This window comes from Leptodactylus fuscus, chromosome 2 (genome assembly GCF_031893055.1).
Source record: "Leptodactylus fuscus isolate aLepFus1 chromosome 2, aLepFus1.hap2, whole genome shotgun sequence".
NCBI classification, from domain to species: domain Eukaryota; kingdom Metazoa; phylum Chordata; class Amphibia; order Anura; family Leptodactylidae; genus Leptodactylus; species Leptodactylus fuscus.
In genome coordinates, this window is record NC_134266.1 from 180784232 (window position 1) to 180811921 (window position 27690).

At 39.4% G+C, this 27690-nt stretch overlaps 1 protein-coding gene across 9 annotated transcripts in view; it reads right to left on the bottom strand.

Annotated features, from left to right (window-relative positions):
- ATP11A (ATPase phospholipid transporting 11A) overlaps nt 1-27690 on the bottom strand; it is a 140485-nt gene that overhangs the window by 32758 nt on the left and 80037 nt on the right. For all 9 annotated transcript variants that reach the window (XM_075265230.1, XM_075265225.1, XM_075265226.1 and 6 more), the window contains exons 10-25: nt 26536-26617; nt 22625-22775; nt 19950-20147; nt 16431-16604; nt 15334-15497; nt 13929-14000; nt 12311-12384; nt 11106-11209; nt 9376-9557; nt 7382-7633; nt 5757-5931; nt 4116-4218; nt 2551-2696; nt 2403-2462; nt 2167-2294; nt 698-833 (exon numbers count right to left, since the gene is read on the bottom strand). In XM_075265230.1, the coding sequence (XP_075121331.1) occupies nt 698-833; nt 2167-2294; nt 2403-2462; nt 2551-2696; nt 4116-4218; nt 5757-5931; nt 7382-7633; nt 9376-9557; nt 11106-11209; nt 12311-12384; nt 13929-14000; nt 15334-15497; nt 16431-16604; nt 19950-20147; nt 22625-22775; nt 26536-26617 (2201 nt within the window). The remainder of the gene's footprint in view (nt 1-697; nt 834-2166; nt 2295-2402; nt 2463-2550; nt 2697-4115; nt 4219-5756; nt 5932-7381; nt 7634-9375; nt 9558-11105; nt 11210-12310; nt 12385-13928; nt 14001-15333; nt 15498-16430; nt 16605-19949; nt 20148-22624; nt 22776-26535; nt 26618-27690) is intronic.

A 27690-nucleotide genomic window follows, 5' to 3' on the forward strand; every position in this document is an offset into this window, starting at 1 on the left:
CTGAGTTTATAGTGAAATCATCCACTTTAGTTCCACAAAAAAAAATGTTTTTTGTCCTACCGTTTTGCTTTGACACATAAACATAAAATAAAAAAGTATGAAAATCAAAACACATAAGCACATAATCTCAGAAATTACTTATTATCATCAACTATGATAATAAACTGTAACCTGCAAAGCAAGAAGCAGCAAGAATGTAGCCTCAGAACATGTTACATTACATTAATATTTTCATCAACATGCTTTAAGGAAAGGCCCCACGTGGCATAAGCAGTGTGGTCTGCCTGTGAAGGAAACGCCACGGAAATAGCGAATCCCATCCCTACAGTGTGGTAAAATATGTGAAGCGGACATGTTGCCAATTATACCTATGGAAATGCCAGAAGATTCCTTATAGGTATAATTGAAGCAGAAGGTCCGCAGAGAAAACCTCTGCAAACTTTCTGTGAAAACCGCAATGCTGTGATGCTAGATGGGGCCTTATCCTTAAATAGGAAACACAGAGTTAGAAAGTAAATTAGAACAGAAAACAATGACTTTCTGATAAATGATAAAATGAATGCTTAAGACAATGTAGCGTACACAACACCTAAAACACAAGGAACATACAAGGCTATAATATGTAGGGAAATATTTCACTTCCTTCATTGTCTACATGATTAGTGGTTGTTACCCCATTCGATTTCCAAAACTTTACCTGCCCATTGCTAGTCACAGTGGCATTGTCAAACAGAAAATAAGCCCCAAAGAAAAATATGACAGCATCAAACAATCCCAGGAAGGTCCAATAAATAAACAGACGCCAGCGCAGTAGTGCATTCTTTGCAATGTCCCTGTGTATGAAGAGAAGAATCGCTTGTTAAATGCTGGCCATAGCAATTTTTTTCCTGTTGATGCATATGCTCAGTAATTTGTATTGACTTCATTAGGAAATGACTTGCTCATTGTGATTTAATGACCCTGCCAACATACAGTATACAGTGCAAAGACAGAAACACCAGTGGGACATAATGACATATGGAGCCACTGATTTCACTGACACAGCATCTTACATATATCACAAAACCCTTAGCCTCTTAAGTAATGCAGTGAAGGTATTTTCTTCTATGGTTTCTACTCTGCATTCCAACTGATTTTTTACCATAGCTCTTATATTTGTTTTATTTCTAAATTTTTCACTCTTTTAATAAAATTCATACATAATTCACAACGGTGGGAATACCAAATGTGAGACCGGGGCCCAACGGTCCGAAAACACATCGTTTTGGTCACAGCAGAAATTGCTCGGCAAAAGACGCTGCGTTTTGCAGCTCTAGCAAAGTGGATGCAATTCTGATTAATCCCATCCACAAATTGCATTTAAAAATTTACAGTAAAAAAGCTATGTTTGTGAAGATCGCAAGATTTCAATTACACCTGCGGAAACACTTGCATTTTCCGTATAGGTGTAATAAGGAAAACTCTATAGACTTTCTGTGAAAACACTGCAGAAAAAAATTGGTGTTTTTGCAGCATTTTTTTCACAGTTTTTTATTGCCATGGCTTGTTACATGGGGTCTTAGCTTTATTTGTTTCTCCAGTGCCAGTTTAGGCAGGCCCCCAATTACATCACCAAATGCCAGGAAAAGAGGGGAGATTATTCCACTGTTACTGTAATAATGTATTCAATATATTCAATTTCTCTGGATAAAAAATCTCAGCCCCAAGCTTCCACCAACAAGTGGCTGATACATCTAAAACTGAGTCTGTATACTATTCAGACCCTAGTAGCAGCTGACATTTTTACAGGTATGGTAGAGTTTTTATATTAAAGGGTTATTCCCATCTCTTTTCTGCCAAGGCTGGAATAAGTGACTGTAAGTCCTGACCACCATCGCAGGACAGAAACATCCGAGGGTGCTGCTCCGTGCTATTTCTATAACTCCAATAGAAGTGAATGTAAGCTACAAAAACTATAGCACATTTAGCTACTCTGTTTCCGTATCCGAAGCTAACAGATCAGTGCAGCCCAGCTGTGTTACGCTGTTTCTGTAACTTCCATTTATCTCTGTAGGAATTGCAGTGCTGGTTTCCATAAGTCATGCCCTGGTGGTTGGGACTTGTGGCCAATTATTCCTGCCTCAGTCATGACACTGTATTTTCACATTTCATGTCTATATACTATACCTGTATAGTGTTGGGTCTCTCTTCAGCACTTCCATACTGACATGTTGCTCAATCAGACTATACAACAGGATAGGCAGTGAAGTGAAGCTGATATTATACAGTGTTAGATATGCAGTGTCATATAAAGGCTGCAAGACAACAACAAAGGGTACAATGATGAAGCTCTTGTGGGGCACAGATGACAAAAATGTAAAGTAACAAAAAACCTACAGGACATAATATGTTGTAGCACTGACCTGTTGTGAAAATCCACAGAAGAATTGGTATAAAAACTGAGGGAAAATAAAGCAGACATTCTGGAAGACAAACATAAAAGGTTATGGTGTGAGCTAGCTGCTGCAAGCTGTGCTGTATGCTTTATTGTCTGCGATGAATTATCCTCACCTTGTAAAAAAAATATTGGACAAGCTCTGCTATTCTAACATAGTAAAAATGACCATGGACAAGCAGCATCTTCTTCAAATGCTTGAATTTAGGGATTGCATAGTCGCTGTTTCTGGCTGCTTGACGTCCCTCCTTCCCAATGATACCTGAACATAAACACAAAAAGGTACATTATGTGTATAGCCAGGACAGGGGAGAGACTGCCTGTTTAATAGTGTAGTAGCCCAGCTAGAGATCTGTGTGCATCTCTGAATGGCTGGGAGTGGGAGAGTTAGGGTGTTAGTGTTGGGCGAATCGGCTCTCCGCGGGCTGGATTCATTTCAAATAATCCAAATTGTCACAATTTGGGATTCATCTTAGGTGAACCAAAATGGCCGCTGCGACATGATTTGCAGTAAATTATTCTACTCTGGGATGTAGGCTCAAGAGATGTAAAAAATAAAAACATTTATGCTCAGCTACCATCACCTCTTGCGGGCTTCCTTGCGGCGTCCAGCTATCTCTGTCTCCCCTCTGTCATCATGGCATACCCATTTCACCACTAAGGTCCAACCACAGGCCTCAGTGATGACCCCGGGAGCAAGGTCTGAACACTTTTGAAAAGTCTTGTACACGGAGGAGAAGACAGAGATCATCGGGAGCAGGCCCGAAAGAGGTGAGGGAAGGTGAATATAAATATTTTTAATTTTTTACAACTTCCTTGCTTCCTTACTCCTATTATACTCTGGTGTCTGAAGAGTAGGATATAGTAGGATCCATGAGGGATCCCTTATGGTACCCACCATTTTGCTGGACAAAGACTCTGCAATTGAGGATTGTAATGGAGTTGCCAACACAGGTTGTGAACATACCCCATATGAGTGTTCAATGCTAACAAGTAACTATCTCATATCAGAATAAATCATATATGTACAGCACTCTTAGGCCAAGGGCCCAATACTGCGGAAAAAATGCAATGTGCTTCAGCCGCAGGCATGGGGCCTTAGCCAGAAAGGGAATCTAAATTCTGACACAAACTAAATTTCAACAGACTATAAGAGACCATACAAATAAAACTGAGTTATAATGGATCCTTCAAGATTTTTCCTTTTATTATAAACCGAGCTAAATACAGTAGAATAGCTGACTATGCACTTTTTCAGATGCAACAGAAATCTGACAAATCTAAATTATGATACCAGTGTGAACAAAGTTATAGTTTGCTTGGCCTCGGTTGGAGATAGAACAGGGGAATTAGATTCTTCTGCAACGCTTTTTTGGCACACTTTGGATCACCGTACAGGACTGAATATGACCAGGGAAGGGGGATTACATAACAAATAGTCAACCAAAATAGTTCAGATTGCAAAAGATTAAAAACAATTTCTTTCTTACAGGATAGTAGTAAGTGTTACTATATTAAGTCTTTAGATGTACTTGAAGCTTCTCACTGCCATACAGATGTTTAACATCCGGATTCTACGATGTGTAAAGAATAGACTAAACATAGTAAAGTACAGAACACTATATATCCTAATGTACCTGTAGACCAATGGATAACAGAAACAAGACTGGCACAGACATACCAATTCCCACATGTGCTTCAAGGATCATGCTGACATCATTTGCACCATCGCCTATTGCAAGTGTAATGGGATGTTCTCTTGATGTCTTTATTAATTTGACAATCTGTAACACAGAAAACAACCATGTATACAATATATTTATACAACTCCTCCTGGCAAAGTTTATGACCTTACGAGGGAAAAGGGAACAAACGTATCTGACCAAAGTGAGACAGCTCCTTCTCATAGTAATTCAACTTTGTATGTTCTGGGAGATAAATGGGCAGCATTAAACAAAATGGTTACCAGTTATTATCTCATGTCATCTCATTGCTTTACCTGTGACACAAGGTTCCAAGGACAGACCCCTTCCACATCATCATTCTGGTTAAAGGGATGTTCCTATGTCATATAATGAAAGCATAATGCTAAGACTTGCTATCATTTTTTTCTGGAACTCGGACAATTCTGAGAATAAATGACTGCTGAGGTCTCTTCACTGCAATGGTCCCAGAGGTCACTTATTTTAGTGTTTTCCAAATACAGTTACAAAGAGTTTAAGGATGTTGGGGAATAACCCTTCTCATGAATATAAATGATTGACAGACGCACATGTCTGGGTCTGTCTATCGTTCTCTGACACCTTGAGAGATGACGAGACTGTCCTACAGAGGTCAACACTCAGATAAACAGGCATGAACCAAGATGGAACTGCATGAGATCCAGCTTAAAAAACTCTAGCTTCTCCCATGACGTAAGCTAATAAGATGTTGACTGATATTTCTGTTATTCTGTAAGTTTTCCCTGTATCTAGTTTTCCATGAATGCCCCACAGGCCAGAAACGCAGCGCTAAAGCGCTGCGGGAACAACCGCAGAGTGAGCGCATCTCGGTTCTTCCCACAGCACTTTGAACAGAAAGTTCACTTAGTTTTCCTCCATGGACTTTCTGTTACAATTATATCTACGGGGAAGTCGCCGCCATTTCCGTAGATATAATTGACATGCTGCCATTTTCAAAATCGTAACCGTTTTGGAAATTGCAGCGTGTCCGCGCTGCGATTTGTTCTGCAAAGTGGGGAAGAGATTCGCATGAATCCCATCGACTTTGCAAGTACTGTAAATGCCACGATTTTTCCCACGGTGGAAACGTTTTCGCCATGGGCAAATCGCGTTGTGTCCGGCCTGTGGGGCCCCGGCCTTATACAGCTTCTGTTAGAAAATAAAAATGGTTTAAAGCAGAACAAAACATAGTTTTTGGAACTGCCAAACACCCTGCTAATAACAATGATTTTAGTTCTCAACCTGTCACTTCACATGGATTAGCTCTGCATTGCCAGGCCATGTACGCAGATGAATAATAAGCCATTTTAATAATATAGCATGCATTTCCTGTTATACGAGCATGACAGTCTGCAGCTCATGAAAACTTTATGTTGTCTTTGTAGTATTATCTGTGCTAGGATAAAACTGCAGCTTTTACGATTATACAAAGGTTCATTAAAGAAAAACTAATCCTAAAGTTAAAATGCGTGGGTAAATGGTTTGTGGGTAAATGGTTTGTGGTTGCGGATTATACAGCACTCTGGGGCGATGCTTTGCACAGTAGCATTCTGGCTTCATGCATAACTAAAAATGCACATGGCCATGAGATCAATAAATACCTGTGCTTTCTGCAGAGGGGCCATTCGGCAGCACAATACTGCACTACAGTTCCTGCAGATCTCCAGGAAAACCTCTCTGTAATTTGTAGAGCTCCCGTCTTCTCGGGGTTTCATTATTAATGAAAGTGCGGCTCCATCAATAATTAATCCGTAATCTTGGAAATCTGTTGAAAACCTACACCGTTTAGGAGAAAAACAAACAGTATAAATTGGATGTAGCTGTCGTCTATTACAGTCATTTACCTAATGAAAATTAGATGTCAGCAGCCGGCGACAATGGGATGGGTTTTCTGAGCTAATTTGACAAAAGTGCTGAAGAAAAAGCAGTAGAGAATGTATCTCTACACGCAAAGACAATTCATGTTTCTATAACAGCAACTAGTGGAAGAATAACTTGCTATAAAAAGTGTTATGAAGTCTAGGTCAGGTTGTGTTCACACTGGTGAAAACAGAAGTCATGTTGGAGTTGTCAGGTTTCTATCAGGTGTTTATATTGGATAGGACAGGAAACTATACTATTCAGAAGATTAAACCAGTGCAATCAACAAACACCTAGTATAAATGAACTAATTCTGATCTGGATTAGGCCCAAATGAATGGGCCTAGTCAGGAGAGAGTGTCGCGCTGCGGATGCTGCGGCAGATTCAGCCGTGGAGTCCGCGGCAAGAAAGGGCAGCTCGCTTCCTTTTTCCATGAGCGGCAAAATAATGCTAGTAGAAAAAAAGAAGTGAATGGCTCCCATTGAAGTTGATGGGGGATATTTTTTGGAGCAGGATTCTGAGGCGGATTCCGCTTCAAAATCAGGTCCAAAAAACCCTGTGTGAACTTACCCTTACACAGACAGTTGTCAATGTCCTGTGAATATAGCCTAACTAGTACAAGAGAAGATATGAACACTGTGCTAGACACAGTACCATAATATAGACATTGATTTATTAGCCCAATATCAAGAGCAATTAGTACAGAATTACAATTGATACTATTATATATTTCAGATGATTAATTAAACCAATCTTTCTGTCAGTCAGTGTTAGGCTATATTCACATGACCATGGTTCAAAATGGCCATGAAAAATGGCCATCTTTAGACTAAGGCCACATGGAGGCTTTTTTAACCCATTGATTTCAATGTGTTACACGCGCTAAGCGGAACCCATTGAAGTCAATGAGATTCATGTTTTTCAGCGCTGATCCTTACACGAGTTATCGTGCAAGAATCAGTGCCGCGTTACATCGTGTGAATGCACCCTACGTCGGCAGAGGTTTCTGCATCAATTATACCTATAAGGAACCTGATTCAACTGACATGCTGTGATTTCCAAATTGCAATGTGCTTGCTATGTTTATTTTCCCGCAATGTGTGGATAGGACGCCACATGGGGACATGCAGATCTGCACTGCTCAGACACAGCGCCGTTCATTCCTGGTCTGTCTGGTTCTGATATTGTAACTCACCCATTTAAGTGAATTCTCTAGCTACATACGAACATGACCTTATAAACACTGGTATGGTGTTTACAATCTGTAGAAAGGAGACCATAACTTCCCAATAAATATAGCATTTAGACATTATGAAGTTATTGTCCTCCTCTGCCATAAATAACTGTATACCCTGAGTCACGTACCCTGAGAAATTGTCTCTGGTTAAGCTTTCGCTGTGCCTCAGGACAGTCTTGCTTAACTCAAAGAGCACATCATGTAAACTTTGCTCCTCTATTTTCTTTGTTGTCAGCTCCAGCAGCTGAGTATTTCTTCTGAACAGTTTGCAGGCATAACAGGTGGCAGCAGCAGTCTCCATTTTGTCTCCTGTGAGTACCCATACTTTAATGCCAGCTTTCTGCAATGATTCAATTGTATCAGCTGCTTTTTCCTGGAGTCTGTGGATAGATGGGAATAAAATGAACCCGCAGTATGTCTAGATAGCATGAATATGTCCTGGCACACAGTATATATCCACTGTAATTATTACTTTTACTTATAGTTTACATACAAACGTCTTAATGAAAATATAGAAAGGACCTTAAGTGGTCGAAAAATATGTTATATCAATAAAACAGCTTTCAGAAACATTTTTGACTTTTTATTCATTTCAAGTTTTAAGGTGGCCATACACTAGATAACACTCACCTGGACACTGGGACTGACAGCTATCTCATCATTCTATGTCATACATATCCACTTATAGCCTAGCCAAGTGGTGCATGTGTACTAAACTGGAAGAGGGGTGTATGTCACCGTCTGACAATACTGTCTCCCCAAGACCAAAAGGAATGGCTATTTTAAATCCATAACCCCTCACATACCTAATCCTTATTGGGTTGACCCCATGCATATTAAATCATCAGCCAAATCCATTAACATTGGCAGGTTTGGTTAATATCCTTCTAATGTGTATGGTATAAAAGAGCACCCTCTCACTCATAAAAATCACTGACTTTTGGACATTTTGTTTAACAATTTCTTAGTTTTCTGTTAGGTAATGGCAGCTAATATAGCTCTCAGGTTACCAGCATTCAACTATCTAGACAAATTGTGTTCACCCAGATTTCATAAAACAGACATAGTTAAAATATACTAAAATATTTGAAAGAACGAATGAATATATGGTCATATGCTATGATGCCATAGTAATGTCAAGAAGGCTCTCATTTAGTTTGGCAGTATATGAAATGCCCTGGAAAGAACAGTAGCATTATTGAGAAGCAGACAAGGGTTTGACAGCAGATCATAATATCAGAATTTTTTTACACAAAAAACCCCACATAAATTAGGTTATTTCTGAGATTTTCAGCCATACGAGTGCCCTTTTGAAATACATTTCGCTGAGATAAGACCAAAGTCCACAGTTCCAAATATATTGAAAAAAATTCCAATACAACTGTATACAAATATAAAACATATGCACTGGTCTTAATGGCAGTAACTTGCTATCTCTTATTATGCCCATGAGAAGAAGATAATTGAATTACTTATTTATGTTGGTTCTTTTTCTCAACATAAAAAACAAATACGATGCTGGATATCTATTTTATGTGTATCTAGACTGTAGACTCTCATCATGTTGGATTTCAGCATGCCGGATTCTTTGTTCCCAAAGGTGCTAAGTACTGCCAAAAGACCCTGGTGGCAGCTTATACACCTTTCCCCACTGAACACGCACACTTAGTCAACATGTATTGGGGGCTGGGACGAATAGATGTTGGCTGAAAGAATATTCAGCCAACAGATATAAAAGTGTAGACCACCTTCAAGGGGTTGTCTCCATTAAAGACATGTATTGCCTATCCAAAGGATAGGAATTAAGTGTCCTTTCTTTGAGAGTCCAACCGCTAGGTTCCCCAGTGACAAGGGGACTAGGAGTCTGAAAGTCCTCCATGTCTCATTCATATGAATAAAGTTCCAGTTGCTTGCCTGACCGTATGTCCATGTAGGGGTCATGGGGAGCTTTAAGTTCCCGTTCTCCTCATCACTGGGGAACACCAGGGTCAGACCCCCAGCAATGTGACACCACTTACGCCCTATCCTATGGATAGGGGATAAATGTCTCTAATGGTACAACCCCTTTAACACAAGAAATGATCTGCTATTTGTACACATTATTAATGGTGTATTAGTAGACCTGTCTTCTACTGCTGTGGCACCCAGTAAGATGAGGTTCTGCTCTATTTGTTCATAGGCCTCTGCCAGCTTTTTCTCTCGGTCTTGCAGGGCTAGCTGTGCACTCTTTAGCAACTTATCAACAGCTTCATATTCTTCTTGTGAAAACCTTTTGTATGCAACACATAAAGTCCTCAGGCCTTCCTGTAGAGATGAAAAGGACAAGAAAAACATTGGCTCATTTACTAGGAAAACTGTACACAGGTTTGCTTTGGTAAGCGAATAAAAGTAACAAAAGCATAACATTGTACACATGATTTCCTGCTACAGTCTGACCTCCAGCTTCATACAATGGCTAATACAAATATAACTTATAATCCTCCCCTTATTCTTTTATGCTAATACACCATGGTCTTAGGGATCAAGATTGTCCCTGAGAATAAAGGTCTTGATGCCTATAACAAACAATCATCATTTTTAAAGCATGGACTCTTAAGTATAGCTGCAATAACTACATTTTCTGTGTGATTTTTCTTTTCTTATTAAATCTATAGGGAAACACATGCATTTCTGCAGGTAAATTTAACATACAAGCCTATAGGCCACATATCTGCATACATTAGGGAGGGTTATATTTATTTTCTTTGGCCTCTATAAACTACACATGTCAATATATATACATATTGTAAGCCGATGGCCGGCCAGGTAATGGAGGGGGTGTACATCTCACCCAGACTACTAAGGTGGGTGAGATGAGAAAACTCCAGAAAGAATGTTTCTCAGCAGATAACTATTGTCTGCTGAGGGTTATTTCAAAGTTCCGGTTACTGGGCTGGATTTTTAGGAATGGCAGATAGGTTGGTAGTGGGACCTGTCATTCCACCCCCCTCCAGTCTACACTTTGAGAATGTTCTGGCAGCGACTCAGCTGTTGAGAGTCTCGCGTCAAGGAGGCTTAAGAAGTTAGCTCCAGCAGCAGACTGGGGGCAGAGTTTGGCTGGAGAGCCAAAGAGAGAGGTCATATTTTTGGAGCTGTGTCCTGAGTGATTCAACTGGCTTATTGATTTCTGTTATCCTAGGTGAGGTAACCTATTCTATGTTTAGTTAGAGCCTAGCCAAGCAGGTATTTATTTTTGAATTATTTCCGTTTGTTGCTGCACTATATTTTTGAGTAAAAATAAAACTCTACCTTTGTTTTGGACTAAAGAAACTGGACTTGTGCGTCTATGCCACCCCACCTGGGTCCAGATTTACTGCAATGGCTGCATCTAGCAAAGAGCCGATTATTTTGTGGCAGGCCATATTCTACTGTATGGAGGATATGGAGCATTTTGATGGCCGCCACTTAGCCAGAGCAGTAAATAGCTATAAAGAATGTCTTTCTCTCTGAAAAACCCTCAATGTTTGTGCATTACATGGACAGCTTATTGATCTCAGTGGACAACACATAATTCTTAACTTCCTCGTGGCAGGACAGTCAGGGGATTGAACACTTGCTGCTATCTTCACCCACAGATTACAGGTGATCAGAAGGAATCACAAAAAGACTGTTCCAAGTAGATAACTATTTTAATACACTAATATTCTTAATGCAGTACAATGTCTTCTATTTTCTTTTGTGCATTGTAATATCATATTTTCTTTCCTATTTAAATAAATTAAATATATATAACATATTATACATGATTTACCCAATTTAATAGATTTATAAACATTAACAATAAGCAAAATACAAAAATTAAATGAATATTACCACAGCATTGCGTTCAACTCTGGCTCGAATTTGGTCCACTTTGCCTTCTCTGACTCTGGGAAATATAGAAGAATCTGCCCCTTTACAAAATAATATTATTTCACCTGTTAACAAATAAAGAAAGTGAGTAATCTTCCCTTAGCACCGAGGATGAGTAACACTTTGTGGAATGTTCAATATGTACATGAAAAAAATGCATAAAGCTATCACACCTCACTGACTAAGCCCTGAGTGTCAGAACATTTTCATTTGCTCCAGGGTCTGAACTCACAGCCTTTCGTAGAATGTAATAGCACACCCATGTCTTATACAAAGAATACATGACATCAGCAAAGCAAAGCCTTGTCAGATCCAAGACAAACAAAACATAAACAAAGTATCAGAGAAAATCCCCAACAAAACCAAGAAATGGGAGGGGAGGGTGTTTAGTATGGGGATTTCCATTGATCTCAGACAACCCTTTAAGCACAAACATGAACAATATTATATAGTTTATACATGGAATCTCCCTACTAATGCAAACAATATTCTTAATAATTTAGAATTAAGAATACTTTATTCCATTTCATATACACCTCAAATGATGAAGAACCTTATGTAATCAATTGGATAATATGAGTCACAGATGAGCTCATTCAGGTTCACTAAGCTGTGCAGACTTCAAATTTACTGCAAAATACTAAATATAATAAAAAATATGTGTTTTTTTATATAGATATAACATATATAATGCCACATGTTATATAATACATAACATATATTACAAGCTTTATGGATAAAACGGGCCATACACAATGAGGATGAAAAGGAAAACCGTGAACAGTTATACAGGCTAATCTGCACTTCATACAAGCAGAGTAGACATTGCACATTATAGAGATAAGGCTCTTTAAAGGGTTAGGGTTAACCACAACCACCATTTTACAGATAAGAATAAGAATAATATAATGCAGATAAGAATATAGAATAAGAATAATATAATGCATATGTTGGCGTGGATATTCCATTTATCTTTATGTTGCTGTAGGTAGTCACGACTAATACATTCTATGTGCCTAAACTCGACAGTGATGATGACACTTGCACGCCATTCAGCCTAAGGGGATAGCATTTTTTCATGTTATAAGCCTGTGCATACATCATTACCAACAGAACAGTATCCTTGTACTACTTGAAATGATAACGCACTATACTAATGACTCTACCTGAAGCTGACTTCACTATGACACTCATACGTCTCCTTACAGAATCAAATGTCAAAATCTGTAGTAATTCAAACCTGTGAATCCAAAAGAAAAGAAAGTAACAAAATGTTATCTACAGTAAATTATAGGAACAAAGCTATGTCAATTATATGTCTATATCAAGATATAGTACTGAACTGAGAGAATAGCACTGTATAGTATGAGTAACCATCTACATACAAGACTATCCAAGCATAATGTACAGTAAACGGAAACTTTTTTGAGACAGGGATGAATATATACTGTAATGTATTTGTGCACTACTTAAAGCCATTAGGGACCAAATATACTATGGGAAGTCTAAGAATAGACCGATGTCACAGCAAGTAAACTTTCAAGATTTCAACCGCCTGATCCTTTTGTTCATGGGAAGATAAGCCCCATGTTTGGCAATGGTTGTCTTCTTTTCCTATTTAGCACACTTGCACTGCTCAGACGAGTTATGACTATATGGAAGTTGGGCAAGATAGCCGTTAACCAAATGCTTACATACCTATGTATGGCTACCTTATGGCTCTATTCACATCTGTGTCATTTATAAGGTAAATTAAAACACAGAGCTGTATATGATGCATACAGTGAACAACACTCCTCTCTGGCCTACAATGGGGTTCACTGTTTTCACTGTTTTATAGGAGAAATGACAGTAAGTAAATATCAAACTTGGAGCATTTTTTTTTTCTTATGTAAATTGTGAGTCCCATATAGGGATGACAATGTACTTTTTTTCCCCATCAGTATGTCTTTGTAGAATGGGAGGAAATCCACGCAAACATGGGGAGAACATACAAACTCCTTGTAGATGTTGTTCCTGGAGGGATTCGAACCCAGCACTCCAGTGCTGCAATGCTAACCACTGAGCCACCATGTTGCCCCTGGGAGTATTTTTATGGGTCTGTGTCTCTTAACACAAGCCTCCTCTACATATAATCCTCAACTCTACAGAGTCTTCATAAAACCTCTCTGTACATAGACATTGCACATTACGGTGATCATGATGTGGGGAGATACTGTATCACATGTATACACAGCCACTAAGATGACCTGTGCAGTAAAAATGTGATCAATGCTAAACCTATAACTCTTCAGCTTTGTGTGGTTAGGATACCTTGCAATGTCAAAGGTCAAACTACCGTAGAAGCCCATGCTGAATATATACTAGGGGTCTACATTTTAGATCATTGTTCAGTCTAATATACTCCTCAAACTTTTTAATATCTTCTATTTTAAGGCAAACATGTATTTCCCTCTGCAACAGAAGTCTGGCTGGCACAGGTCAGTGAGCATCCGCCATGATAACGTATTAATGTCTCTATAGTAAATGCCTCAGCAGCTTAACCTAGATTCATGGTTTCTATTTCTGAATGAGTCTCTGACACTTGCTGTATTATTCATGGATCCTGCTGAACATAAGCTATAAAGTCCAGTGGATCAGTGCTAGAGAGCTATGGAACTGTAAAATTAGATGTCCAGCTACAGCCATTTTATGTCTTTTCATTAGATCTTTTATATCCTATATGACTGAAGGTAATAATTCACATTATAGTGACCAGAGTATCTGCTGACTCGACTACTGTACCTTTCAATGTCATTTTCTCTGTTACAGATTTCCATGTAATTGTCCTTTAGTCTCAGAAATGTATAGCCAAGTCTAAAAGGAGAAAGATAAGTCACATGTTTGTATGACCGCTACTGTCAGAACTTTATAACTCACTGGAGAGGTTTTGCTTGAAACGGACAAGATGTACAAGATATCCTCATGTTATAGAAAAAATATTCTGTAACTTTAGAGGAGTATCTTTCCTTGGCTGTGTATACATCCATAGGTTACGAAATAACTATATTATATCCATGTATGAGTGTAAGTAATATATACTTCCCTCACTTAGGCTTGGTTCACATCTGCGTTCGGTATTCCGTTTGGGAAGTCCGCTTGGGGACCACCCCCCCGGAACGGAATACAGAAGGCATTGACAAGCAGTGAGCTTATGAAAGCACACAGACTCCATAGACTATAATGGGGTCCATGTGTTATTCTGTGCGGTGTCCGCAAGAGTAATGCGGAGAGGAAAATGGTTCATGAAGTACTTTCTGTCTGCATGTTCTCTGTGGATGCCGCACGGAAAACACACAGACCCCATTATAGTTTATGGGGTGCATGTGCTTTCACAAGCTCACCGCTTGTCAATGCGTTCAGAATACCAAACACAGATGTGAACCAGGCCTTACAGAATAATCATATAATCATGTCTATATCACATTCCTTTATTTCTAGAGGATCCCTTTAAACAGTGGATATTTGCATCATGTAAGTGAAAAGTATAATCAAATATTATATAATATTCACCAGTGAAACAGATGACTACAAGTTGGATTTTTAAACTGAAGGGTACATTCATTTTACACCTACCCTCCAGCCACCCCCTCCATATAGTATAGCAATTTCCTAATAATCTGATTTCTCACTTGTGGTTTAGTAGTTGGTATTTTATAATCATTCTGCCCTTGTGATTGTAGAAATCAGTTCTCTATACAATGTCTTCTGGACTGAGACTTGTGTGCATACACTTCAGGTAATCTGAGGAGGAGGTAAGAGACAAAGCAGCAGCCTTAAGACAGGGGAGGGGGTCTCAGATTCACTGTAGGCATTGTAACTGAGAAGTATGGGACAGTATGTTGTTGGGGGCCAGGGACTCTTAAAAGCATAGAAAACTATTATGCAAGGAGTCTAGCTCTAGACATGATGCCCAGGCCAGTAAATCCATCAAACACACGAACCAAGCTTCTTGGGTGAAACTGGGTTGTGTGAATGTGGCCCTACAGAATTACATGTGTCAATGTGTATCTTATGAACATAAAACCTCTTTATTTGTTTGCCTTACCAGATATGGCCCCTATGAGACAGCTATTTATTACACTACACATGTACAGGGTCTAGCAAAATATTCCTTCTGTAGCATGAGACAGCAGAAATACATTCTTACCGTTGTATACCTTCAACAAGAGCTACTTCATCAGGAGAGGAAGAAATGTACACACTAGATTTGCCAGACTGACTAGATTTCCTTTCCCCATCAGCGTGGTCCTCATCTTTGACTTGTACAGTGTGGCATAAGCAGAGTGCACGAAAGAAGAGTTCTTCTCGCTCCTGGGATAAAATAAGTGGGATCAATATTTTATGACTGGTCTCTATCACCGTGGAACCACCATGTCTGGTTTTACTGTGTTGAATGGTATTTAGTAGTTGTGCTTTAAATGCAACCACATCTATGATTAATGCTGGATGTTGTTTGAGCAAATATAATATATTTTCATGGCCTAGTTGTGAATTTTCCAGTTTGATAGTTAGGTTGCTGCCACGCAGTGTTCTGAACGCAGTCATAGCCACATTCAGTGCTGGGGTCCCAAGTTCTTTCACCTATAAGTTAGTCCAACACTGATTCATTATGGGCTATTTTCAATTTGATGGCCATAAGCTTTCAGATAAAATAAATAGTGACATGTGTTGGGCATAACTTCAATTGAAAAAGCATGTACTTGTTATTGAAAAGCACCATGTGAGCCCACCCTAACTTTGTGGCCAGTAAAGCTTGGTTAGGGCCTCCATCACAAGACCATAGTGGTTTTTAGGCTGAGGCCCCACATTGCACTATAGCTATAATGATAGCAGGTTTCCTCTGCAGACTTTTTGTCAAAAGCGTTGCGGGTAAAAACAGTGATGCGTTGCCACCGTGGTGTTATGTGGATCCTTAGCCTTATGCAGAGGTGCCCAGAGGGTTTTTTGGACATAAATTATGGCATCTCACAAAAGCATTATAAGGTGGTTGGTGCCTAAGAGTCATGAAGCAGAGTATATCATTTAGAACCTATGGGAGTTTATACAAACTGAAGAACAAGTTTGACTCACAATGGTTCCACATCATGCCAGTATTTTAAATATTTGTTTAATAAAAGAAGCAGGTAGTATGTATCCCATTGTTGGCCTAAATAACTTGCCAAACTTAGGAGACCCAAACTTATTTCATTTTCTAAACAGCCAAGCAGGTTTAGACATAAAACAAGTAAGAAAACACAGTAATACTTTTCCTCCAGATCCTGGTGATGAATCAATCATGTCAATGCCCATACAATCAGGAAGGATCTGGCCATTGCAGATGACATGTGGTATGTACACATGGCCTTCAATGCAGCATTCAATAAACTCCATGTTATTCTCTGTTAGCGTTCCAGTCTTATCCGTAAATATATATTCAACCTATAATTCAATACATGCAGATAAAAAAGATTAGAAATGTAACACGTACCTATTTCAACAACCTTTATCAATAGTCAAATATATACATTAGTACTAACACTATTTCTGGTATTTATGTAATTTAATATATGTTGCATTTTCTTCTTAGTTCTCCCCAATGCATGCTCTAATTTTCCCACAGTTGCTGAGTGAAAACTGTCTGCTATACACTGCACACAGAAAGTAGAGGAGAATCTGCTTCATAAATGCCACTCAGAAGCATCATAATAGAAAATTTACAACCCATACTGATGTGAATAAATACTTGGATTAAGAAATAACTTTCCTATTCAACTCTAGAAGCCTTTTTGTGTGTCTGTTTCCCTCTCTCACTCAGCTCCTTCTCGCTCCTCCCCCTCCCCTTCCCTCTCCTGATTTCAAACTATAATATGACAGTAGATGCTAGAAAGGATTGGATAAAATCAGGTGCTGCCTGGCATGCCATAGATCCTGTGCCTTCTGTGACTCTTAGTATGAGATACCACCTGCTGTATCCACGGCAAACCAGGCGGGATAGGGTTAGGGTTGCATATAGGAGAGGCATAGTTAGCTTTTACTTCAACAATGCAACACCTGAAAATGCTATGGTGTGTTAGCTGTAATGGATTGACCACACAGCTAACACTCCAGAGCCAAAGTAGCGCAACCTACTGGATCCACAACACACCTGACTTAAACCACTCCATTCTAGACACTTCTGTGAGCTGCAGTCCCTTCTTGCTGTAGCCATATGGTAACCAATTACAATGTCACGTCAAGTTAAATTATAATATTATAAAAGGTATCTGTAACATCTCTGCCTGTTCAGGCCTCTGCGCCACCCTCTGCTCGCATGCTGCGGCACAGGAGGCGTGTGCAGTTTGAGAATCTGCTTAAAGTTTTTAGTTGCACTGTGTGAACACGGCTCTAGTCCTTAATTGGATTTGCACCACACCCGTCTTCTGCCTAGGTTGCCTCTGTCCATTAAGTGGTTAATCTGGCCTTGCCCTTTGATTGACAGTTGCCTTTCTGTGAACTCCATTGGCGGGTTCTTCCTCCCTATTTAGCCTTGGTTCCCATTCACACCAGTGCTGGTTATTGCCGTGCGCATACCTGCTCTTACTGTCCCTGTTTGCTTATACTATTATACTTGACCTTTGGCTTTTCTCATTGACTATTCTCTTGACTCCGATTTGGCACTGCATCGCTCTCCTGTTACTGAACCCTGGCTACCTGACCTCCCTTTTTTGTTGTTCGTCTTGTCTGCGTTTTGTGTTTCACATATTCAGGGAGGGTTTGTCCTCGTGGTTGTCGCCTATTACCTAGGATAGGGCCTGGCAATAGGAAGGGAAAGCGGGGGGCTTCAGCTTAGGGCTCACTGTCTCTTGTGCCCCTCCCAGGGTTTAACAGTTCTGGGAATTGCTGTCTTAGCCATTCCCTTACAGTATCATTATTATATGCTGCACTCTCCAATTTTCATAAGTATGTTTGATATATATTGTCATACAAAGAAATGCAATATATAATTGTTTGCTTAAAAGAGGCCCAGACAATAGCTGAATTACCGTCTGCGACCGTATTGTTCTAACATATAAAGACCTACTATTAGGATCAACTAAAGAGATTAGCAACAGTGAGTTTATTAGAAGGATCCCTAACAGAAGGTGCTAATTATACCCCCACATGCGGCTCCACTGCCATATCAACATCCTGTCTATTTACAAACACTGTACACAATGATACGTAAATACCAGCTGGTATCAACCATGTGGCTACGGAGAAACGCAGGAACGCAGATGTATAATCACTAGCAAAGCGGTCACCAATTACACCTCAACTAAATAAGAGAAGCGCTGTGCAAGTATGGTCATGTCATGTAGATTTTAGTGGGGCTGCATGGCAAGTGTGACAAGTACACTCGTAGGTGATGCAGAAACTTTGGAAACAGGCGACTGTCTAGCTTGTGATAACTTATTACAGTATTAAACCCCCCAAATAACAAGTAACATAGTCTGAGGCTGAGTACACACAGGGTTTTTTGGTCCGGAAACTAGGGCAGAGGCCGCTTCAGTTTCTGGACCAAAAAAACGAGTAGCCGTGACTGCACGTCGGCATGGGCATCCAGTCGCGCACTCCGCTCCGGATTAGGCCCAATGAATGGGAGGGAGTGTCTTCAGGTCAATTTGTGAGGCGATTCATCCTGAAGAATGAGCAAGTCCATTCTTTTTTCGGGGAGCTGGAATAAATGGCTCCCGGAAAAAAGACCTGACCTGCTCCCATTGATTTCAATGGGAGCCATCTTTTTGGTCAGGATTTTGAGGTGAATATGGCCTCAAAATCCTGACCAAAATACCCCGTGTAAACTCAGCCTAAGGCCCTATGAAGCAAAGCACAGCTAAAATCATCATCAGTTATGCAATGGGAGTCTATCACCAGAACCCAGCATGTCAATCCAATTCCACAGACAGATTCCACTCATGAAATAATGCCTCCCTTGTCAAGATATTGCCATTTTTGTCAATATTTAAATTAGTTCTGTGGAGCAAAGAGGCAATTGCTTTTTATCTATTTGACATAATATCCTAGTAACCAACAGAGGCACTGATCTACTTGAAAAAAAAACACTGTTTGATTCAAGTGACCCCAACAATCTGCAGGGCTTGGTTGATATTCTATTCTATTGAGTATTTTTGAGAGACTCCCTTTAAAGGGAATGTCTTTTGTATATCAAAACTGTATATCCAAAAAATATTTTTGAAGGGTTATCCAAGACCCAAAAAGAATGACCTATTCTAAGGGAAGGTCATTCAACTGAGATTGGTGGGGGTCCAACAACCAGCTCTCGCACTATCAGACATTATATGCGTAGTGAAAGGCGCTGGAGGTCTTAGGTTTTGGACAACCCCTTTAAGGATTTATAGTATAGATGTAATACTCATGATGTAGCATAATATGGCCATATTGCAAGCCATACATTTGTTAATAAATCATGCACATTGGCACAGTGTCTGTGTTCCATTGCATGGAATCTGCGTGGCTTTTTCAGTATAAAGCCATCCAGCTTTAATGCTGGCTTTGCTGGATTTTGTTTTTGGAAATATTTTCCCCTACAAGTAATGTGTATAGGTAGGAATACCTATGTACATGCGGAGTCAGATGAAACATGCCACAATCTTTTTAATTGCCTTTCACACATAATGTGGCAGATAAAACCTTTCTATGAAATCACAGGCATATTACTGTACAGTCATCCATCACATGGAAAAATCCGCTACTATATGTCAAAGAGGAATTCATTTTGCTACAGTTTGGATCCAGCTGCTTCACCTGTCCAAGTTCTTCATTCAGATCTGATGTGTTGACAAGTGGGCCTTCTCCTGTTGTCTCATCAAACATCTCTTCATCCCAGGTGAGGAAATAAGAGCCCAGGAATTTCTGCATTTCCACAGTAACGTACATGGATACAGGAATAATGTAGTTGAAGAGGACCATGAAAGCCAGAAAGTCTGTGAAAGCTCTGATAAACTGAAATGGCACAAACAGACAGTTCTACAAATGAACAAACATTTATTAAAATAAAGCATCAAATATTTTTTTTTTTTTTTTTTTGGGGGGGGGGGCAATAAAAACTAAAGCAAGTCCAAAATACAGGCGCTGTATTAGGTGCATGCTTCAATTTTGCATATAGTATGAGCTATAAAGTTCATTAGTTCTAACTAAAGATTGGACAATGGGAATGGGCACATTGATGGAAACACCATTTTAATAAATTTCTCCCACTGTGTTATGCACAGGAAGGGATTTTCTCTAGAAATATTTTTATTGGAGTTTTTCTTTAATAAAAAAAAAAAAAAAGAAGGATAAGCTATGTGTCTGAGAATTAGGGCAACATTATGGTTATTTGTTCTACTTCTTATGAAGCTCCTCCATCGTGTTTGAGACTGCACAGAACTACATCAATTAACATTAAGAATGGGAGTTAAATATAGAACCAAGGAGCGAAAGAGCGCAACAGAGGGAAGAACAAATAAGACAGGAAAGCTGAAGAATAAACAGTGATGTAAAGAAAGCTGCACAAGAGGAAAGCATGAAAGCTCCAGAAGGAAAGAGAGCAGAGCTGAGGAAGGCAAGCATACAAAGCAAGGCAGAGGGAAAGTGGGGCAGCCGAGGATAATTGTGTACGGTGACAGCTAAGAAAAAATAGAATCCTGAAGAAAGGAGGGAGTGAGAGATGAAGGTGTTCTAACCAGCCATGGATAGAACAAACTATACTTGTTATTATAAAATTATCATTCAGACATCCCAAGATTTTCCTTTTGGCTTTGTAAACATTTATCTACGATGTACAACCATTATACAGTGGACAGAGCTGTGTACTGATTCCATACATTGGCATAAAAGTACATTTGTGGTTACAACTAGATACGGGCGTAAATGTGGTGCATCTTTGGCATATCTTGGTGCGACTAGTGTGAGCTAAAATTCTTCTAACTTGCTTGCTTCTCAGGGAAAGTTGTGTGTTTTTAACGCGTCAAATTGCATCAAGATGAACCAAAACTGCATCATAATTTGTGGCGTAAAGCAAGCCATCTAAAACATGGCATAACCTTAGACTAGACAATACACCAGATTCATCATCCAGCATCAGTCACTGTGATAAATCTGGCACATTTTCAGGCTGCCTGTCTAAGTTTAACATGGTCTAATTATTAGTGTATCTTGGCCACTGAGATATTCCTGGTGTCTTGGCTCCTATTATCAGCGCATTGGTTGGGATAGCGGGCATCAGACCCCCACTCATCTGATATTGATCTCAGGGCAGGTCCGCAATAGGTGACTGGCAAATATTTACTATCCTATTGATGTGTACTTGTAAGTGCGAGGGACTGAACAAAAACAGAATACTTTTGGCATGGTCAATGTTATTCTGTTTTACAATGGGAGTAAATGATAGATGTATGTCATTGCATAGGCAGGCAGTGGAATGCATTGAGGCACGTATTTGAAGGAATTCTTCAAATATTCATGTCTAGGAATACCCCAGTTAAAGATTTAAACATACTCTATCTAACATCTAACATGGTATAGTGGTGACTGATCTAATCTATACATTAGACTTATGTTAGCTGATCCTGACTGACCATCTAATGTCGGCCTGTCAGCTGTCCTACCTGATGGCAGAAGTCAGGAGAGAAGGAGCAGACAGTAGGATTTTTATATGCTTCATCCTTTAGTTTCCAGAGGAGATAAGATGCTGCTTGGTGGGTGCCTATAACATGTGTATGATCATCCAAGCAGAGCATGAATGTGTATTTGGTTTACAGCTGGCATAGCCAAAATGACACGTTGTTCAAAAAACTTAACAATCCCGTTAAACGTGTACAATTCCCACCTATAGTTCCTGTCCCCTGATTTCTGTAACAAAACTTTTTTTTCTCTTCAATAACCTAGTGCACAAGATACTACGCAATAATGCTTTCAGCAAGCAGCTGAATAGGCACTTATGTGCAGAAAATGAAGCCGATCAGTTATGATAGGTATCGGCACATCATACCACTACCAGCACAATACTTCTACAGCCTGAAATGTATCCTGCAATAATGCAGATCAATAACACTTAAATGTGGCACTTATAGTTCCAGCAAGTACTGTACTACATGACATCGCAGAACATCGCACACAAGTCAATGGAATGATCAATCCTCGTACAATGTAATACAAGATCTACAAGCTAGTACTGTACTCATAGTCCAATAAGCATAAAATATTAATTGTATTTTTTTTTATTATTTAGTGCATGGAGAACGCCACAGACTGACTGCACTCTGCTGAATAAGAGACACTTATAATGGACTTGTAGAAGGGATATTTATGTAATCTGGAAAACTCCTTGTGTCATAGATGCAAAATGCAACAGAGAAGAAATTCCTGCTTACACTTCTGTATACAGGTAGAAGACAGGCATTATATAATCAGTATTAAATAGGAATCATAACCATTACCACATTTCTTTGTCTTTCAGATTCTGTCTTTTGGTTGTACCAAGGCTCATCCCGAAAAGCCTCACTCTGCCATACATACTTTAGCACAGTGTTTATTAAGGCTTTGCTGATCAGAATACACAGGTACACAATGAGAAAGGCGTTCATCGACCTAGAGGGAATATGGATTTTTTTGGTTATTTCGGATAGATTATCAGTCAATGACATTGTCATCATTGGTGATGTTATTGTTAGATTGCCTATGCTCTATATACAAACATCAGTTTATCTACATATATTATCACCTTAGTTTACATTTCTACAATAAAATAAGTAAATATATAATAGGCTTTCATGGTTATATGCTGTCATAGTTTGGAGGTTGTGACTTATCTCTATGAACCAGGATGGGAAGCTGTTTTATTGGCCTCTGGGGAAAATGACCAGGCATCCCTCAGCCAAAATAATCTGCAGTTCTCCATGCCTGTAAAGTGTCTCATTAATCAATGTATAGACCTTAAGGCTAAGACCCCACATAGAGAGCCGCCGCGGAAAGTGTGGATGGGATTAGACAGAATCATCAGCATTTTCGCAATGTGGGGCCCCAGCCTAAAGGAGTTCGCTGGATGGTAAGATTTATTTTCACGGGTCAGATGGCATAAAAAACAAAAAAAGGTGATACTCAATTCCCAGTTGCAGCTGACCACTCTTTCCTAGTCCAGCTGTAGGAATCCTTCAACTCTCCCACTGTTGTAAAAATACAACACACAGCAATATACATACTTTCTCTGCTTTTCTTGAAACTCCCATTGAAGTGAATGAAGCATACTGGGAGTTGATGTTTCACAGCAGCTCGTGGGTGAAAGTTTGCTGTCCTAGTTTCTCTGGACACACAGTAAATAACTGTCTCCCTGAATGGATTACCAAACGCAGATGTGGACGAAGAGTTAGCCACTGTGGCCAATTATTGACTGAGGGGTGATTTTCTGTGGATCAATAGGTACCAGGAGGTAGAGAGTAGCTGAGACACAGGAAGCATAAGGCTAAGGCCCCACGGGACGATACGCAGCGCTAAAGCGCTACAGGAAAAATCGCAGCGGGAACTCATCACAGTTCTTCCCACAGTGCTTTGAACAGAAGGTTCACAGAGTTTTCCTCCGAGGACTTTCTGTTACCATTATATCTACGGGAGATACAATTGACATGCTGAGAAATCGCAGTGTGTCTGTTCTGCGGTTTTAATAAGAAAGTGGGCATGGGATTCATGAATCCCACCCACTTTACCTGTACTGTATAAATTTTTCCTGCGGCGTTTCCACCACAGGCAAATCGCAGTGTTTCCAGCCAGTGGGGCCCCAGCTTAAGACTGGGCAAAATGAGGGATTGGTGAGGTGTCTTCTTTTTATCATGCCATATTCTGACCCTTTCTTACTGGGTGGACAATTATAAAGGTAAGTCAAAAAGTATTAATGAAAATTACTGCTGAGACAGGAATAACTGCAAAAAGTCCCAACCATAGGATGGGATTTAAAGAAACAGACATGAAGCCCAGATCTACGCTGTTTCCATAACTCCCATAGAAGTGAACATGGAACAGCTGAGCATGTTCAGCTACGTCATTTCGATATTATTATCTATTTTTAGAACCCCATTTATTCCATGGTGCTGTACATTTAAAGAGGGGTGTGCAAACAAAACGCAACAAACAAAAGAACAAGTACAGTAGACCAATATATTGACAAATCTGATAGAGTGGTATAGAGGGCCCTGCCCACAAGGGCTTATAAACTATAGGGGAAGTAGGGTAGAGACAGTAGATAGGGTAGTAACTGTTCAGATGGTGGTGTGGTAACAACAGGGGTATTGGGTGTAGGTTTTCCTGAGATGAGTCTTATTATAGTTTCAAGAAGAATGTGAGGGTTGTTTGGGACAGTGTTAAATAGTATGACAGTTACAATATTCTCTAGTACAATAAGGGTTAATACCCTACTGACATCATATTTGCTATATTCTGGGAACATGGGTGCGGTTAGAGTACACCATAGTAGAAATTTCCTTACATAGCTGTAAGATGGAAGGTAACACCCATTCTCATGAACATAAATGAGTGACAGACACACACGTCGGGGTCGTCATCCATGAGGGGGATTCATGGGGAATCTATGGCAGGTCTGTCTGCTATCCCTCTCTGTCATCCTGGACAAGATGTCGTGAATATTCCAGATGACCAGACCAGATGATCAAGCATGAACCAAGCTGTAACTACAAGATATCCAGATAGAAACCTAACTTATCATGAAGATGTAAGCTATTGACATTGACTGATATGTGTTATTTGGACATTTTCCCTGTTCCTGTGTTTTCCTTCAAGATGTTTAATTAAACTCTACATTTTTATAACAAGCTGACTCCTCCCATCGTGATAAGGTCTACACCACGTGGCACAAGTCTCACCCGCATATCCAAGATATTTTACAGACAGTTCTATGTATCTTGGTAGTAAGTTTCAGAATTTAGGGGATGCGCAGGAGAAATCTTGGTGGCGGTAGAGTGAAGAGGGGATAAGAACAGAGCCAAGAAGGATTACAAGAGATTACATGTGGGTAACGTAGTGAGAGATTAGGTCAAAGCTGTATGGAGGGGACAGGTTGTGGACAGCCTTGTATGGCAGTGTCAGTATTTCTTAAGATATATAGCTATGCTGTACTATGTTGTTTCTTTAGATGCCATTCACCTCTATGGGATTAATGGAAACAGTGTAGAGCAGCACTTCTCACCTGTCTCTGTAAATCCTGCCCTTTGGTCAGGACATGTGAGCGGTTATTCATGTCTCAACAGTGAAAGCAATAACCCTTTAAGTTTCAGTTCTACGGTTTCAAAATGCTCTAGCTATAAATATTGAAAATCACATTTATAAGTTTCTAATTACTGTAATTCACAATAGAGCAAAAGTATAAAGATTTTAATATCATGTCTAAGATTCAGTGGGTGCTTTTCTGCATTAAAGGGATTGTCCAGTTTCAGACAAATATTAGTTGACCAATGTTATTGTTTAAATCACTGTAGGAGTAAATAAAATATAACTTTTAATAATCTTTCTTAAAAATGGCCTCAATTTATTTAATGTTTTTTAAATGTTTTCTTAAGTGTAGTTGAGTGGAATACGGCTTGTGAGAACATGAGACTGTACTGTATTGAATATCCTCCGTTTCAATATAGCTCCTGTTGTCATTATCATATACGGGGGTTAATTTGTCAGTAACAGAGACTGCTCACAGAGCTTTCGCCTCCAGGACCTCCCTCTGGCCTTACTCACAGCCTATGTGGAACCACTAGGGATTTGTATCTAGATTTCCTCGCACCTGATTTTATCTAGAGTTCCAGGGATATATAGGTGTACTGGGGCATACCAGATTAGCTCCTGGCACACTATCAGGGAATGAAACTGTTAATGGCTGTACCAGACAGGGATTGACTTAATAATTATTGGTTACCCTTTATCAATGAGGTCATAGTACAGTTTTTTTTAAGAAAACATTTAAAAAACATTAAATAAATTGAGGCCATTTTTAAGAAAGATTATTAAAAGTTATATTTTATTTACTCCTACAGTGATTTAGTCTTTATGTGAGTAACTACCCGTCAGTGATAAATGTTATTGTTTGTATAATTAAAATGTCATCACATGACCATGGACTGTATATCACATGACCATGACTCAGAATTACCACTGAATGTAACCAGAAAGAATGACAGCACGCAGAGAACTAGAGAACTATGAGGAATTGATACAGAAACCATATTGGAAAATTGCATAAATTTTCAATAAATAAGCAATAGCATTTGTCTCTCAATATTTGTCCAAAACTTAACAACCCCTTTAAACTGTCATATGTGCCTGCACTAATGAACAATGGATGAGAAAATTTTACTTTTCAACAGCAGATCGTTTCTGTGATTTGGACTGGTAATTTAATGCCATCTTAGTTTCCATCCCAGTATATATTGCAACACCTAAAATAAGAAAAAAATAAATGTAAATTAAGACTGTACCTTGAAAGGACAATTAAGATCTGCAATGTGGCATTATATGACTCTTCACTCACCATTTATATGGTTGCACTAAGTTTACTGTACGTGTTGCATCTGGTACTCAAAAATACTTCCACTTTTTTTTCTATTTAGTCACACAACAGATTTGTAAGTTTGTTTTACAGGCCTCGTGTGAAAAGGAAAAGATCAGCGATAACCAAATGTTACTTTGTCCAAATTGCTTTGTAACTTTACAGTGAACAATGAGTTACTTACAGTATATCAAAAGCAGTTTGGTTTATATCACAAAGTGAATGCCTAAACTTGAGGTTTATTTTGTTTTACTCCAAAACTCTGTTTCTATTAGATTTTTAGATATCTTTTAAGACCCTATTAGGATGATTTAGAAGGCAATTATCAGGAACCAATGCTTGAACAAGCATTTGTTCCCCAAAATCAGCCTGTATAAAGGGTAACTTTCTTCACCTCCAAAAAGTCCAGCTCTAAGGCCCCATTCCCGCTCATTCTGACACGTAAACATATGTCAGAGTGAGCGTTGTAAAACAGAATCCCATTGACTTCAATGGGTGCCATCTTACACGCGCTAAACATTGAAATCAATGGGAGGCTTTTTAATCCATTGATTTCAATGTGTAGTGCGTGTAAGATGGCACCCAATGAAGCCAATGGGATTCTGTTTTACAGCGCTCACTCTGACACGCGTTTACGTGTCAGAATGAGCGGAGCGTTACTCCGTGGGAACGGGGCCAAACATTATTTAATAGGTGCTGGTCCACTAACTCTGTCACAGTTGGAATGCTATTATACTCTGTACTTTCAGGAATGCGGGGTCAGTTAGGAGCAGACAATGGGTGTGATTCTGAGCTCTGATATTGGATACATCTGATTGCAGCTCTGAGTCACTTTTCCCTGCCTGACACTGCCCTTAAATAGCACATCAGGTATCAAAACTAGCTGTGTTTGTTGCTCAGGAATGGTGGGGGCTAGAGAGAAAATTTCAACAGTGCTGGATTCAGTAGAGCAGTGCCTTTTAC